Source organism: Stegodyphus dumicola, chromosome 7 (assembly GCF_044657685.1).
Source record: "Stegodyphus dumicola isolate Sdum_Otavi_A_Nest chromosome 7, ASM4465768v1".
NCBI classification, from domain to species: Eukaryota; Metazoa; Arthropoda; class Arachnida; order Araneae; family Eresidae; genus Stegodyphus; species Stegodyphus dumicola.
This window is the reverse complement of record NC_140774.1, coordinates 198,124,424-198,143,023: the sequence shown is the minus strand read 5'-3', so window position 1 is coordinate 198,143,023 and position 18,600 is coordinate 198,124,424. Positions and strand designations below refer to the sequence as shown.

Sequence of the window (18,600 nt, the reverse complement as noted above, 5' to 3'; positions counted from 1 at the left end):
TACAGTCGTTCGCATTGGTGCCTGTGCCTCAATGGAAGTCTTCGTAAAAGGTGGTACGATTCCAAGCGTGTTTCAACCAATCATACGAAACCTGTTAATGCTGATATTGGAACATTCAAAGCTGTTTGCACGTTCTACGCCATGTCATCTTCGGACGCGTCTTTCGTGTGTATGTTCCCAGTACTTATGGCACGATTCACATTCCCTTCTTGAATCCATCTTCTCTCCAAATCCTTTGGGAAGTGTATTCATATAAGCATGTTTTAAATGCGATGCGATGGAAGAATCAACTAGCCATTCGTAGGCGTTAAAAAAAAGCCCCCGTGAAAACGTCTGATTGCCAAAACTGACTTCGTCAGCGTTCGCCAGACATATGGATTTATTTGTCTGACCTATAGCACAAGATAGAAGGCTGAATGGCACAAGACTGAATGGCACAGAAAGTGTGCAGCGACGAGTCTTGTTGTTGTTTGCCCAATGGCAGTCGCCAAATAAGAATCTGGAGACGATATGGAGACAGAGGCAGATCCAATATTTCTGTCACTTAACTGACAATGCGGCATCGTGGTTTGGAGAGCCATTTCCATGGATAGCTTGGTGTTTTTTTTTTTTTTTTTTTTTTTTTTTTTAAATCAGAGGAACAATGACAACGATAATACATTGGGTGATGTGCCGTTCCGACCGGTATAGTAGTTTTTGCTCCTGACTCCTGTATCACTGGACTTCGCCTCGAATTCCAGAGAAGCCATGGATGTTTGTAAGCCCAATCCCACGAAATTGCTTGTCGCAAAGAGCGCAAGTTTACGCATGTCGTTGGCAACCGCCTTGAGCACGTTACAGGTGACGGTGCGATTTAGCTCAGTCCCCCCCCCCCCAATTTTGATGGAGAGCACCCCGAGGGGACGCGTCCGAAGGTTTTCCACCCCTCTTTCCCTACCACCGACCTCTCGAGAGATCTTTCGGTTCGCGGCATAATTAGAGTGCCCCATGCCGCATGGACACTATGCATTTATAGAAATCCATGCCTTCTCCGGGATTCGAACACGGGCCCTTCGGCACGGCAGTTAGTGACGCTACCCACTATACTGGTTAGGCGGCCTATGAGAATTTCCCCCCCTCCCGCCATATTCACTACACATTGCTGTTTTTGATTATTACTCGTTTCCGTTGATGATACAGGGCTTGTTTGAGCAGCGCGTTACATCATATGAAGATACCGAAAATTGGGTTGATTTGTGGAATAGCCTCGAAAGATGAAGCGTTCTTTCGACGCGGTATCCGTATTCTGCCAGAAAGATGGGGGAAAAGTAGTGGCCTAGCGATGGACAATATTTTAAATAAAACAAAAGGAATCGTTCTTTCACAATAAATGCCCACCAAAATGGCGGAGACTTATTTGTATTCCCGATATATTAAATCTTAATATATAATTCATATTTATTAAATGCTAAGCAAAAATAACAAAGTGAAAAATTACGCAAAAATATGTTATACTGATTTTTTTGCGTTTCAGTCAGTTCTTAGTTTGGTTTCATTAATTGATTAAAAGCAAAGCACGTAAGGGAGATCAGCCTAAAAAAGAAAGCTGTAGTGGAATATTTTGGAACTAATTTATATTTAGGATACATATAAATTATTATTATTTATTCTATCCTGGAAAAGCACGCTAGGCTCTCTGCCTGAGGGAAAGAATGCGGTCTTGGAGGACTCTGTGAGGAAACTGTTTCGTATTATTCCTACAGATGGAGAAACAACATATGCAAATCCAGAATTCAGAATATGCCGCCCAGACAGTATAGTGATTAGGTGAGCCTACTGCGATAACAAAGGATCCGGGTTCGAATCCCGGAGAAGGCATGGATATTTATTAAATGTGTAGCTGTATCCACTCAGCTACAGCTAGTGTGTTTTCGGCATGGAGGCACTTTAAATATAAGGCGAGCCGAACGTCCTCTCGTGTGGTTTTGCTGGTAGAGGAAAGAAGTCGGACCCCCTCCCGGGGTGTTCAAAATTGGAGTGGAAGAAGTCCAACCTCCGTGAGGCTCTGGCAACCACTCTTCCATGAAATACATGAACAAGACAACAACAATACAGATTCGAACACAAGTCGAACTACTAGTATTCAGTAGCTTTATCCACTCGGCTACAATTATGTAATAAATTAATTGTTGGTAAATAAGTGATTACAATTTGATATCCTAAAAACCTGACTTGTTACGAAGAATTAGGGGTGTTTTTTCCAGTATAATTGTTATCGGCGAAGATTGGTGTTTTTGCAAACTTTGTATCTGTTACCCATAGAATTAGAAAGAAAAGGGTTTGAATCCTTCCCCCCCCCAAAAAAAATCAGAATCTCTTTGTTTAATTTCTTTGACATCGGGCAATTCATTTTATTATAGCATAGTAAACAATAGCAAATTTAGAAAAGGTGAATCACCTGTTTGCTTTACACAAAATAAACAAAATAAAAGGTGCCGATTTCCTTAAACCGCCTATCAGTAACTGCAGCTGCTTTAAGAATAACGGTAAATAAAACCAATTTTGCAGTTCTGAGAGAAAACGAACATGAATACAATAGGATGAAATTTCGAAGAATGCATAAATCTGAACGGAAAACTTCATAACAAAGAATGAATCGAGAAACAAATGATGAGATTTTGAGAAAAATTTATTTAATCTCCTGATACAATTTTTATGGATTTATTGCATTAGGACTAGCAGAAATGAACTCTGTTACTGTGCAGAGACATTAGGTATTTTTGGAAGCAGGCGAGAGAGATTGAAAAATGAGCAACGCCTTCGCCGGGAATCGAACCGCGGACCTCTGGAATACGCGCCGAGCGTGAAGACCACCACACCACGAAGGCATGCCAAAAAGGCGGGAGAAATACCTTATATACTCTCCTAAAAGGGCAATTGGGGTTTTTAGGGGACCCAATCGCCAAATCCTGAGTGTGGAGAATCATCATCCAACACCCTTTTTAGTTCGGGCGCCACTGTAGAGACATTAGGTAATTGGAAAGCAGGAACGATGAAAAATGAGCAACCGCCTTCGCCGGGAGGAATACTTTATAACTCTAATTCTTGATTTTGGAAGAAAAGAATTGCATGTGAAGAAAATGAAGCACTTTGTGTACTTAATCATAAAATAGCCAACATAATATTTAATAATCAGTAATTATTAAATAATCTTTCTTACCTTTCCTAGTTATTAAATACTTAAATATTTAATAGCTTTTCTTCCTCAAAAAAAATTAATTTTAATAATATTGAATAATATTTATTTAATCTCCTGATGCAATTCTAATCGCTTTATTGCATTAGGTCTAGCAGAAATGAACTCTTAATTCTTACTCTAATTGTTAATTTTGGAAGAAAAGAATTGCATGTGAAGAAACTGAATTGTTTTGCGTACTTAATCATTAAATAACCAACAAAATATTTAATAATAAGTAATTATTAAATAATCTTTCTTAGCTTTCCTAATTACTAAATATTTAACACCTTTTCTTCCAAAAAAAATTTCAGTTTTAATAATGTTGAATTATTTAAGAGGGAACGAAAAAGAATAATATATATCTTTTTTTCCGAAACCTAATGACACTGCTTTTCGATGATATCGGCATACGGAACGTTCGGTTAATATTATTAATGTAAGCAAATACCTGTGGTATCATCTCGGAAAAATTATCTACAGAAGACTTTCACAAATAATAGTAACTAGTAATAACTGACTTATAGTACTAGTTATAACTAATAGTAACTAGTAATAACTGACTGAAGGAGATCGACCAGAATTCTAATGTAAATTAATCCGCTTGGGTTATTTTGTTTTTAGCATTTCATTACTTTTAGAGCGAAAAGTAAGACTGTAATGTATGCATATTAACGATGAAAAACGGATAAGCAGACAGTTTATTAACAAAATTACCAGGACAGTATTTACCACCGAAGATATAATTCCTTTAAATGCTTTGATTAATTTATCTAGCTGGTTGTATTTACGTATTATGCGAGAAAAATCTGATTAAAGATGCAAAAATCAAAAGATGGGACTACTTTAATCTTGATACTGCTTATAAATTTTTATTTTTATTTATTTATTCTGGATTAGGAACATATTGTTGCGTTCTACGGGTTCGTGGATTTGGAGTGATTGACGAGAACCTTGATGAAGAACCAAAACACCATTTATTCGTCAGTATTGCACAGGGCAGTTCCAAAGACGCCTTACGGTGGTCGAGAAACTACGACAAAGTGAAACAATCAGCAACACAGCTTCCAAGCAATCAGGCTATAACGATAATTGGTATTGGCGAAAATCTGTGAAGACAGCTTCACGGCAAAGTACTAAAGCACAGCTCCCGACTCGGTCGATCGCTCTCGAGCCAAATCTGAATTCAAGACAGCACTATAAACTCAATACACTCTCGACTCTCCAGATAGTCTGCGTATAGGCAGGGTATCTATAGCCGTTGACCTGCTTTCGAGAACATTTTTGGGAAAACCTTGTAAGGATCTTAAGTTTTACTAACGTTTATTTTATTTTAAATCTTTACTATCACTTCTTATTTTCTACTTCCGGCCAGAATTATAAGCGTGAAGGTTTTTATGCAAAGTTTGTCTGGCGAACGCCAAGTATTTAAGTGTGGCCTTTTTGCCAAGCGAAAGAGAGAGGAAGCAGTGAGTCAACGCAGGCCGCTTACCTTAGAAGTTACGCAGTTGCTGTTTGCCTTCCAGGCCAGAGGTTTTAATCCTCTTGATAAATTAAACGTATTGTAGTGTTCACAGTCTCTGTGCTACATACGCTTCCTGTTATTATAAGGCCAATCTTCCACGTGTATTATTCTAAAGTTAAATTAGAGTTTAGTTTTATTTTTATACTTTTACGTTAGACCCCGAGTGGCGGGTCATTGTATTCCGAAGTACGGAAGTTATTGTATATAGAGAAAAATAAAGGGTTTTGTATACCCTTCGTCTGTATCCTGTCTACTTACCACAATTAGTGAACATAGCTTTAGTAAGCTCTCTGTTCCGAGTCAGGTCCTTGTATGTTCCCGAAGAAGGTTAGAAGGAACATTGACCCTGATAACCTGTAAGAATCTATTCTAATATGTTCTCGCTCCGTCTACAGCATGTTGCCAAATGGGCGATTTCGCGCCAAGTCTGGCAACTCTGCCTTTCCTTGCCACTTTCTGGCAACCCTATCCCCGCTCCGCGAGGAAGCTATCTTACTCCAACTGGGTTTTCGTAACAATATTGTTAAGCAGCATAGATAAATTACGCCGTCAAGATCACTTACAACTGCTTAAAATGTAATTTTAAATATGTTTGTCTCGTACATGCCGTTAATAATTTATGAAGGTAACATTTTCTTATTGCATTTTCAGCTCCCGGGGTTAAACATGAAGCCCTTTCCTGACGGAAGTCCATGTAGGAGATCTTCTGTCCACCGATAACCCTCAGTTGCGTTGCCTGTGCACAAACTACCAACAGAGCAATGTCTTCGAATTCTCCCACTTGCATTTTAAGCAGTGCGCCTTGCATCCAAGAACCGCAGGGAGTATCAACAATTTCGTCGGAGGTGGAAAGCAACTCTGCTTTCTTCTGCGAAAAGTGTCTGTACTTGCAAGATCAAAGTACCCCTCCGGTTGTCAGTCACAACCGCTGCTGTCTGGTGACAGGAATCCTTCCTGCCATAACCCGATGTAAGTACCGAGGATTATTCCACTCTATATATAATACGATTCGATGGAATGGTTTCCTGTACAGTGTAACCTTGCATAATGAACGTGATCGCATACCAAAAAACCTGATGTGGACACCACATGACTACCTTGTACAGCCTATTAAATTGTACACATTTTTTGCTGCATTTCATTTAAACTTATTTCCCCGAATTTCATTAGAGAGATATATATTTCTCATTCGATCAATTTAGTTTCCAATATGCGGGAAGTAAAAATACATAAAAACTCAAAACATCTTCTTTAAAAGTTGTAAAATACAGGAAAACCTAACACAGCAAATAGAGTTAGAAAACCGTAAAATAAATAAATAAATAAATAAATAAAAATAAAAAATAAATAAAAAAATCTGTGAAATGTTTCAGATTTTAAAATACGTCCAAAGGGGCCTTTTTTTTAAACATTTTTTGTGTTACATTTATATATTAAATATCACGTTCTTCGCCCTTAAACCATAAAATTTAATTCAACAGCAATATCGCAAAACAGTTTGAAAATGAGCAAAGCTTTAGAATTTTCGATACAGAGACTCGCGCGTTGGAGATAAAAATGTTTTTTCTGTACAACGTTGCCATCGCTCGCTTTGAAATTCTTGAGTTTGTTAATCAAAAATTCGTTAAAGTTTTACAAAATAGGAAATCGATAATAAAACAAATTTCGAATTCCAAATTTGGTCCTCCACATGTTCATATTCATAGGAAGATTACGTCATTCAAAATTCGATGGTTTTATGAACCGTTGTTTTATCACAATACGAGAAAATATACATACATTTGTGCAGATTTTTCGTTATTTAATTTCTTCAAATATAACACAGGGCAATAATACTTTGTGGCAACAGTTTGAAAAGTAATTCCCCGTTTGCAGTGAATCGAGGCAAAACGAAAACAATAGTCCTTTAGGGACAAAGCCCCTTTGAACTTTAAAAAAACAATTAGAAATGAAATTAAAAATTTAAATTAACTAAAACACTCGGCACAAAGACACTGAAGTTGGCGCACAAACTGACTTCATTCAGTATGCTACTAAGTTTCAAATGTAAACAAAATAGCGGCGTCGTTACGCTCAGTTACTTAAACAATTTTTAAATTGTTGATAATTTTACAACTACTGCACGCACATTAACTAAAGGCATAAAAAACTTAACCGGAACATAAAGTAATATAAATTAAACACTTTTATATATACATATTTATATATATATAATGTATATATATATATATATATGGGTGATATTTTAGCAGTCGTGGACATGAATGACGAAGCTTGGCATCGTCATTCATGTCAAGTCCGGGCATTGCTGTCGCTGAGTGTTAAGGCGGCATCCAATGATGACACAGAAGGATTTAGCTTTTAATTGCACATCTTTATTCCATTTGAATGGCAGATTATTATTCTTTTAGATTAACTTCTCCAAATTACATATCAAGTAGTGCTTTAAACTGAATACGATAAAATCTACGCTTTTGACGTCGTAACTATTCTAACAAAGGAAAGATGGGTTAAACAGCAGCGAAGTGTTGTAGCGCAGGAGGAGAGAAGCAAGCCGTCTGACGCAAAATGGCGCGACTTCCTTATTTATAGAAGCGGTTACGTAATAAGCTCGAATGTTCTGGAAAATACTGGTCTAGAGGGAAGATCGTGAATTGCAGAAAGTTAATTAAAGGTTGCTGGTTTGCATAGAGCAAAGCCGCCCAATTTTTTATATTTTACACACACACATATATATATATATATTAACAAACATGTATTATACGTAAAAGGCAAAGGTTTTCCATTCCCTGGAATCTCAAAATCATGCCAGTTTTCATATACACTGGTGTGCAAAACTTAAGCAACAGGTGTTCGTTTTGCCATAACTCCACGAGAAATCTTCTGAGAGACATGAAATTCAGAAATGTGAGACAGCAGTTTGTATTTTAAACGATGACGAAACCATGGGTGCACAAAAATGAATACAATGCAAACAGTTTGTAATCAAACAAAAAAGGCTTTATTGAACTCATAGTATCGTCACATGACTGTCTGTACAAGAGGAAGAACAACAAACAGATATTCCTTAGCATGGGATATGCCCTCCCATTACTGCAATGGTTGCTTCACACCGTTTCTCCATACTTAGCACCAGACTGTCCAACAGATCTTCAGGTAAGAGTGCCCATTCCTCAATCACCATCTGTTTCAGTTGTTCGGTGTTCCCGGAGAATGTAATTTTGCCTCAAGCCATCTCTCCAAAGCATCCCACTCATGTTCTATTGGGTTTAAATCAGTGGAGTACGCTGGCCAATCCTTTCGAGTGATATCTTCACTTTTCGGTAGCTTCTGAACAGCAGAAGTCCGGTAGAGCCATGCATTGTCATCCATAAAATCGGTCTGCTCCAATGGCACCACAGAACGGACGCGTATGGGAAAGGATCACCTCCTGACAATAGCGATCTCCGGTTGCAGAAACTCTGTCGTAAATAGGGAGCTCTGTGCGTCCGTTCAGCATAATGCCTCCCCAAACTTAATCTCCAGGACCACCGTAACGGTCTCTTTCCGTGATGTTACTGAAATGAAACTAGCTGGGATCCTGGAATGAAACCATTACTGGGATGAAATGGACCTTTCTCCAAATCAGCTGGCCTTGAGAATCTCTTGTGGCACTCATCCATAAAGAGGACACTACTCCATTAATAAGATGCGCAGTTTTCGTGCTCCTTGCACCATTCTAAATGATGTCGTTGATGGCCAACTTTCAAAGGGATGCAGCATTAAGGATGGCGGGCGAATAGGCTACCTTTGTAAAGGCATCTGGACACAATAACCGCGACTCTTGTCGCCCCGTTGCTGTGTATAGTTGTTGAGATATGGCGTTTGCTGACTGGTTTCGGGCTCTTTTTACCTGCAGGACGATATATTGGTCATCCACTGCAGTTGTTTCCCTGGGACGGCCACCACCAACCTTTCTAACAGCTGTACTTATGGTTTGGAAGGTTTTCCAAGCGCGCGAAACGACACTTTTGTTCATCCCGAACTCTTCAGCTACACTGGTCAGACTACGCCCCTCCTCCAGCTTTTCCGTCATTCTTCCATGTGTGAAGTCATCCAGGTGATTTCTTCTAGCCATATTTCACGAAAAAACGCACTTGCACTTGCAGTGAATGTGTTGCTTAAGTTTTGCACACCAGTGTAAGTTAGATGTGGCATCATAGATAAACTTGGTCCGCAAATAAATCAACCACCAGCTGTGGTTGGTTACAAATCCACTCAGAAGTTGTTTTTGGTCTGCAAATTTTAGCCCTCGTACCATTCGGGATTTGAAAGGTATGAGCTACAGACGCTTGTGTTTAACGCCACCTTGTTGCCTGCGACACGTAACATCGTCTTCTAGCATGGTATGATGGCTTGCTGGAACTTTGTAGGTAACTCGTACGAATGTCTTCTATTACTTCGTTGCTGATTGATGTCTATTTTTGCTTTTTCTTTTGCATACCAGACTGTCTGTCCACGCTGTTTTACTCACCCTGTAAATATGTGATGGTGGAGTGCTTTGTTTAGCAAATTTTACTTGAAAATGTCTCAGAAGAACAATTATCGATGGTGTTTTTACTTAATCTGGCGAACTGCAGCTTTTTCTTTCACGTTTTCACTGTAGCTTTTTCTTCATTGTTTCTTTCACGTGTTTCTTAGTCGTTATTTCTTATATCACTCTGAGTAATTTGGAAAAGTTGAGGCTCTTGCCAAATGAAATTTAGAAGGTTATACGCTTTCATGCTACATCTATATTTATGTGCGGTGGACCACACAGAAATGATAAAATCGTGCATGCGGTCCCCGCAAGTCACTGTTTTCAAGCTGTGTCAGATGACATGGTCAGACATCGCAGATGCAATAATTCGTTCCAGTTGACAGTACAAGAGACATAACTTCACGACCAGTGTCAAAAGATTTCAGCGTTCTACATTCTACACTGTGTCTGTCTTGACGACAGCCTCTCAAGGATCAAGGATCAAGGATGTTCGTGTTACGGAGTTCTTAGGCATAAACGCCTTTACCTCCACATCATCTGAAGAATAAAATGTCATCATCAAAAGAGGGAATTTTCTAATAAGGTAAAAATTTTGTTAAGCCGAAAAAAGCTTTTAAGAATAAGTGCCTTCACACTGAAAACATATATAAAAACTCAGAAGGTCTAATTTTGCGCCAAAATAAGAGCCAGAATAAATTAGATAGGGGCAGTCATCTTAAACAAAATTTTTGCTAAAGACTAGAAAATAAAAGCAGGTGTTTCCTTGATACTTGATCTTTCTTTGCGAACGTCAACTTCGCGGAGGGATAAGGACGGGGGGGAACGCTCTTACGCGTCGAAAAAAGTTGCTGTGTCAGTTGGTCAGCTGACGGAGGGAGCAGTTTCGTTTCCGTCCGCTATTCAGTGCCAGGGATAAATAGTCCTGATTCAGTGCGGTCTTTAAGGCCAAATGATTGACACCTCTTAAGGGGTGCTCAAAGCAAGTAAAAGCCCTTTTAGAAGGGCTGAAAGAGCTATTTTGAAGTAGAGAAATAGTCAATTGACTTTAGATTTAAAAATTAGGTTCAGTCGCCTGCGACTGTAAAGCTTCTTCTTAAAGAAGCAGGAGGGGTTCCTCCGGTCAGTGACTTAAGCATTCAAGACTCGAGAGGCGGGAAGGGGAAGGAACCAGAAGTAATTATTCACATGCATGTCAGTGTGAGCATACCTTGCCCGTTTAAATGGGTTTGCAGCATAGTCCGGGTTGAGAACCGATCTCGGTCTCTTCCTAGATGAGGCCTCTCAGTTTCAGAAGGGCTGACGAACCAATAATCTTGTTTTTCCTCTGATATCGTGCCGGATATAACGAATCAGAGGATGTAAAATACAACTGAAAAATAAAGGAGGCGTGGCTGATTCAGTCTGCAGCTTGTTTCCATCGGAACGACACACAAGAATACTCTTTGAACTCTCGACAAAAGAGGCCTTCGTTAGCAGGTTCCTCACGTCACGAGAATTATACCTCACTGCAATAATTACTCTATACTATCCATGAATTATTATATATGTGTAAAGAGTTTCTCGTAATTGTAATAAATATGTTTTTAGTTCAAAAATGCAGTAAGTATTACGCAACCTTACAAATGTACTAATCATGGATGCAGAAGCGCCATCTGCTGCCGATTACATACGTATGAACAACATTCATTACAACGGTATCTAATATGTTTTCTTTATGTAACATTCACTTTGAATTATCCTGCTTTACCTCATGTTAAAAACCTGTTACTTTTGGCAATGACTGTATTTTATGATATTATAAAATAATTCAAAATAAATTACTATTAAAACCATACTAAATTAAAAAACAAGTTCACAATAATTGTCTTTTTCGCCCAATTGATAATATTTTGTCGTTAAAGTTCGCTAATGATTTGAGCGGATTCTGAATTGATAGAAGCATAAAAAAAACTCTCAATATCAGACGAAAATTCGATGTTAACCTTTTTTTGGAAAAATTTCAGGAAAACCTTTATCGCCGAGAGCGAACTCATTGTCGTAAAAATGACGATCAATGCTTTCTGTGCAAGATATTGATCGCATCTTTGACATATTTATTGGCTTTTAAGCTAGCTTAGCGATGAAATATGGGGTATTCTGGTTAGAACAATTTTCTCCCAGCCTTCGCTGACTTATACTTTATTGTTACTTTTGATGTTCGTATGCCTAGACTCCATCAGCCAAAAATAAAGCTGCTGTGTGGGCTCAGTAACTGTAACCCGCGATAGGATTTTTATTAATTTGGGACATAATAAATCTGGAGATTTATTAGTGAAGAGATATGTTTTAGTTTTCTTTTATGTAATTGAAAGCTAAAATATGAAAGACATTATTATGCGGTAAAAATATAGTTTAGGGTACCCCCTTGGCGAAACTTGGCGATTTTTGGCGGTACATGGATACCGATTTTGTGCAATTCTTTGACTCGTTATTTTGGCTTGCGAAGCTACACAAAGCCAAAATAACAAGACAAACAATTGCACAAACTCGGTATCCCTGTACACATCGGTAAAATCCTAGTATACGGTGCAGCCTTTGCGCGATTTTTAAAATTATCGCCAACGCCAAAATGACCCGTTTAACTACTCATCGTATATGTCCCGTTTACTGCTCATCATGAAGTCGCCAAAAGTAACCAAATCTCTTGTGCACCGGATACTAGGATTACACCTACACATCGACTTATTTTCACTTAGAAAAAATCACCGAATTGCACAAAAATGGCATTGCGCACTCTTTTAACTTTATCCATGTACACGTCGACCTATTTTCACTTAAACAAAAATCCCAGAATTGCACAAACTTGCATTGCGCACTCCCTTTACTTTGTCCATGTACACGTCGATATATTTTCACTTAAAAAGTCAAAGGAGCACCAAATTCTATAATATAGGCAAACAAAAAGTACATAATCTCAATGAAATACATTTTAAACCAAACAATAAAATAATATAAAAAAGGAAAAACATGTTAAACATTTAAGCACTACCAAAAGCAAATATTCACTTACCATGATTTTCGAGTTCGCTTCGTACACCCCACCCAGAGCCACGTAAAAATCAAAATATCAATTCTACTCAAATGACTTTTTTCAAACCAGGTACTCTTTCTGATCGAACGCTTCACATAGTGACCATCTGAACCTTTCTTCCTACAAACCCATTCAAATCCATCTAAACGGTTTTTACGTTCGACTAAACGCATATCCTTCCTACATACAGGACACTTATAATGGCTACTAAGTAAACCTCCATTTACACAGCAGTCAATTAAAGCTCTTTTCCCTTTTCGCTCCAAATCGTACAGAAACTTACTACATTCGACCATTCTACCGTCTAAAGAATCAAACCAACACGCACCACAAAAAAGCTTACAAAACATCCCATAATTCAAAATTTCCCAGAATCATGCACCCGATTACGTCACAATAGGGTTTCCATAACATTCAACTACTCAGGCTACCATAAATGAAACAACAACTTGGCGATAAATCAAACAACAACTTGGCAATAAATCAAACAACAACTTCGCCATAATACAAGGGGTATCTTAAAGTCTACTCTACCCTTATTATGCTTTTAAAAAGCGATTAGATGCAATATTAGTAATTCATTTAATAATTTGTTAAATACTAAAGATGTGAAAACATTGTACGAAGTTGCTACGTTATTAAAAACTGGATGGCTGTAGGTACTGTTGTTTTTTCGCAATGCGAGAAACATTCGTGCATTCATACAGATTCTTCATTATTTAGTTTTTTTTAAATATAATACATGGCAATAATATTTGGTGGCAACAGCTTGAAAAGTGAACCAACGCAGAAAGTAAAATGACGCAAAATGCCGTTTTAAGACACAAATGCCGACGCAAAATGCCCTTTGGGTCTAATGCCCCTTTGGGCTCATTATATTTTACAGCAAATGAATAACCTCCATAGCTCTCATTTCGCTATTTCTTAGATTGCTAAGTAACATTATACTGGATTGGATTGGATTATTGTAATTTGGCACAAAACCTGTCAAGGTTATCTGCGCCAGACAAATGGTAACAATGCAATTAGTCATTTGTAAAAACTTCCAGCTTAGGTAAGAAGAGACAGATTACAGTCTATGATAAGAGCTGATATCTTTTGAAAACAGGTTAAAATCTATTATAAAAGCCAATATCTTTTAAAAACAGAAAAAAATTATGATGTGTTTTTCCAATTAAATTTCCTAAATCCAGTTCTGAACAATTAAAATATTTTTGGCGAAAATAATTAAAACTCTGGCATTCCACCAAGATATGATAGACTGTCAGATCTGCATTGCAGTTTGGGCAGCTGGGATTCTCTTCTCCCTTCAGAAGATACTCATGGGTCAGGCGACAATGGCCAATTCTCAGTCGAGTCAAGAGGACATCTTCCTTTCTATTAGCCATACATGGCCAGTATTCAATGGTGGGTTTTACATTTCTCAGCTTGTTATATACTTTGTCATCCCATTGCTTCTGCCATTTGCTGAGGATTTTGCTTTTGACAAACCCTTTGATGTCTGCTAGTGGAATCTGAAGATTGTACATTATGGTTGCGGTTTTAGCTGCAATATCCGCCAATTCATTCCCCTTAATGGCAACGTGTCCAGGGATCCACGAATATAGAATCTGGTATCCCCGAATTTTTAAAGAATGATTCAACTTCAGGATTCTGATTGCAACTGGATGAATACATTGGGCGTGATTTTTCAATGACATTAAGGCACTCATGGGATCTGTGTAGATAATAAATTTTATGTACTTTTGTTTTGAAAGGTAAGTCAAAGCCAGATGGATTGCAGTAAGCTCAGAAGTAAGCACAGAGCAAACTGTATGTAATCGAACCCCTACTATTGTTTTTTCTGTGACGAAAGCAGCGCCAACATGATCCTGGGATTTTGATCCGTCTGTATATAGAGGGATATATTTCCTATATTTGTTTCTATGTTGAAAAAATATCTGCTTGTAGATGATTTCATTAGTTTGTGATTTACTCCAGTGTCGAAAAGTATCCAGAGAATGGATTCTCCAATCCTCCCAGGGAGGAATTCCAAAAAAATCCTCCATCTGTATATCTATATTAGACAAATTATACTCCTCCACCAAAGCACTCATCCGCAAGCCGAAAGATGGGACACATGATGGTCGTGCCTGATATAAACGGGAGTATTGGTCATTAAGCAATTTTGACCGCATAGAATTTTCGGTATGTGATAAGACTTTGAAATAATGCTTAAAACAAAGATTTTCACGTCTTAACTGCAGGGAGGTCTCGTTACTTTCCACATATAAGCTTTCCACTGGAGAAGTTCTAAAGGCACCAGTGCATATCCGAAGTGCATGGTGATGTATCGGATCAAGTTTGGCTAATACTGAAGGCCTTGCCGACCCATAAATGATTGATCCATAATCTAGTTTCGAACGAATGAGAGCTCTATATATAAGAAGCATTGAGCTTCGATCAGCACCCCAAGAAGTATTTGACAGTACTTTCAGAATATTCATAGTTTTTAAACATTTCTTTTTTAGATAGGTAATATGGGGGAGGAACGTAAGCTTATGGTCAAATATCATTCCTAGGAATTTTATTTCCTTTTCTACAGGAATCAGCACATCTTGCAGATAAAGTTCGGGGTCAGGGTGAGGAATTTTCTTTCGACAGAAATGTACACACACAGTCTTTTGAGCAGAGAATCTAAAACCGTTTTCCTGTGACCATTTAACAATTCTATTGGGAGAAGTCTGCAGTTTACATTCAATGTCTTTCAGGTCTTCTCCCTGGCAACTGACTTGCAGGTCATCGACATAGAGCATACCCTGGACTGCTGGAGGCAGTTGTTTTAAAATAGAGTTAATTTTTATACTAAATAATGTAACACTTAATACACTTCCTTGCGGAAGTGTATTAAGTGTTACATTATACTGTCTTTGCGCATATTGGTATTGCATACATCAATAACTGGCGATTATCTAATTTCTCACATTTAGGAAAATAAAATACGAAAATAAAAACCACGAATTCATAATAATACGCAATGTTTCAAATTGAAAATAAAAAATCTGATGTGCACACCACATGACTTCCTTGTACGGAATATTAAATTATACGCATTTTTTCTTGCATTTCATTTAACCTTATTGGATTGAATTAAATCTCCTTCGCCGACAGCGCATAAACCACAATAGAATAAATGCATTCTTTAAAATTCACTCTAGTATTTGTTTACCATAGCAACACTCTGGCGCTAGATTCACTTAATAGTATTATATTTCGTTCATATTATAACTCATAATGCACAAAATTTATATCATTTAAAGAATTATCTTAAAGAATTATCAGAATTATCTAATTGTTGCCATATGTTCTATTCAAATACTATAATAAAGCTAGAAATTAAGCCAAAAAACAGTATAAAACTGTATAAAAGAAATTAAGCAAACAAAACAAAACAAAAAAAAAAAAAAAAAAAAAGTTTTTCACAGACGATTGAGTATTCTCATTCATTTAATTCAGTTCTCACTTCGCGAGAAGGCAAAAATACATAAAAACTCAAAATATCTATATTAAAAATTACGAAGTAAATCTTAAACACTTATTTCCTCGAAAAATTTCCAGAAATGATTAAGCATGATTATTTGGCAATAATAAATGAAGGCGTTATCTTTGTTGTTACGAAGCTAAGTTTCTCTAGATTGGCAACAAATCCACTAGTCTGCTGTTTCAAATTTAAACAATCAATGGCCGCCATAAAAAAAAAAGGCTTAGCGGCATTTAAACAACTTTAAAATTGTTGATAATTCTAAAAATGTTGTATAATGATTTACTAAAGGCGTAAAAACCTTAACCGGAAGATAAAAACAACATAATTCAATCATTTTTTTTAAAGCAAAAAATGTACAATTTATAAATATGTAAGAGTAAAGAAACTGAGATCACTGAGCCGGGTAACAGAGTGGATATAATATATAAATATATTTATATACGTTTGGTGCGGCCGATTGCAACCAAAATACGAGGTGCACATCTACACGTTTTAGCAGTCCTATATACAAAATTTCAACGTTCTGAGGCTACTCGTTTTTGAGTTATGCGAGATACGTACATACGTTCGTACAGACGCCACGAAAAATTCTCTTCAGAATTAATTTTAAAGCAGTTTTATAATTGTTTTTTTGAGGAAACGGGTCTTTTATTCTATCCTTACGTACAGATATCACGCAAAAAGTTCGTTAAATTGCATTCGATAGTGGTCAAAATGGATATTTTCGTTGAAATATGCTGCCTGAAACTTTACGCGATTACAATACTTCCTTTTTACTTCGTACAAGGAAGTAAAAATCAAGTGCAATTACAATAGCAAATACTATCTAATTATTTTAATACATAGTGTTTGTTGTTATGATTGCAACCGATAAGTAAATTTGCATTTTTATTTTTTAATAATACAGAAGTTACTTATCGAATGGAAGTTCGCAATTTTCGAGACTGGACTTTTAACTTAATGATCGACAAATTATCGATAGTTATTCTTAGTAGAAAAACATTATGAACATATCAGAAAGAAAACAATGCACTTTAAAACACAAAAAGGAAAGAAAAAATCTGAAAGTTTTCAGATTTTATATTACGCTAAAGAGGCTTTTTTTTTTTTTTTTTTATTATTAACGTTTTGTGTGTTAACCTTATTTATTCAATATCATGTTCTTCGCACGTAACCATAAAATTCAATTCAACAGCAATATCACAAAATAATTTAAAAAGAGTATATCTTATCTTTGCGCGTTGCAGATAATTTTTTTTCGTACTGTGTTGCCACTGCTGGATTTGAAATAGTTGAGTTTGTTAGTCAAAAATTCATTAAAGGTTTACAAAGTATGAAATAGCTAATAAAACAAATTGGAAATTCAAAATTCCGGCTTCCAGATGCCCACGTTCGGGTGGAGGACTACGTTATTCAAAATTGGATGTCTGTAGGCACCATTATTTTATCACATTGCTCAAAAATTCATTAAAGGATTACAAGGTATGAAATAGTTAATAAAACAAATTGGAAATTCAAAATTCCGGCTTCCAGGTGCCCATGTTCGTGTGGGGGACTACGTTATTCAAAATTAGATGGCTGTAGTTTTATCACAATGTTTGTTTTATCACAATGCAAGAAACATACATGCATTTATTCAAATTCTTTATTATGTAATTCCTTTTATATAACTTAGAGCTGTAATATTTGGAGAGAACAATTTGAAAAAATGATACAGCCTTCTAGAGTTTTCAACACAAAATGGCAAAACAAAATTAACAGCCTTTCCGGGCTAACGCCCTTTGAGCTAAATGATTAAAAATACAATTTAATTAATACGATAATAATTAATAAATAATTAATACGATAGTAGAAATTAAAAATGAACAATTATACATTGCACATAATATAGGACATAATATTGTCGTTCTTCCCATGCGCATTACGATATGTTTTCACTTAAAATAATCAACGAATTTCGCAAACTAGACATTGTGCGCATTCTAACCATTGAACACCAGCCATTATCACGATAACCTTGATGTATACGCTAATGTAATTTTAAAAAATCTGATGTGTACACCACGACTTCCTTGTACGGAATATTAAATTATTCGCATTTTTTCTTGCATTTCAATTAAACTTATTGGATTGAATTAAATCTACTTCGCCGACACCGCATAAACCACAACAGAATAAATGCATTCTTTAAATTCACTCTAGTATGTGTTTACCATAGCGACATTCTGGCGCTAGATTCACTTAACAGTATTATATTTCGTTCATATTATAACTCATAATGCACAAAATTTATATCATTTAAAGAATAGAATTATCTAATCGTTGCCACATGTTCTATTCAAATACTATAATAAAGCTAGAACGATGAAAAGAAATTAAGCAAACAAAACAAAAAAGAAACAGTTTTTCACAGACGATTGAGTATTTCTCATTCAATTAATTCAGTTCTCACTTCGCGACAAAGCAAAAATACATAAAAACTCAAAATATCTGTATTAAAAATTACGAAGTAAATCTTAAACACTTATTTCCTCGAAAAAATTCCAGAAAGGATTAAGCATGATTTAATTGGCAATAATAAATGAAGGCGTTATCTTTGTTGTTGCAAGGCTAAGTTTCTCTAGATTGGCAACAAATCCACTAGTATGCTGTTTCAAATGTAAACAATGAATGGCCGCCATGAAAATAAAGGCTTAGCGGCACTTAAACAACTTTAAAATAGTTGATAATTCTAAAAATATTTGCATAA

At 36.5% G+C, this 18,600-nt stretch overlaps 1 protein-coding gene across 2 annotated transcripts in view; it reads left to right on the top strand.

Moving 5' to 3' along the window:
- LOC118190007 (uncharacterized) overlaps positions 1 to 18,600 on the top strand; it is a 67,795-nt gene that overhangs the window by 17,200 nt on the left and 31,995 nt on the right. For both annotated transcript variants that reach the window (XM_035360689.2, XM_035360690.2), the window contains exon 2: positions 5,391 to 5,708. In XM_035360689.2, coding sequence (XP_035216580.1) covers positions 5,501 to 5,708 — 208 coding nt within the window. In that variant the 5' untranslated portion in view covers positions 5,391 to 5,500. The remainder of the gene's footprint in view (positions 1 to 5,390; positions 5,709 to 18,600) is intronic.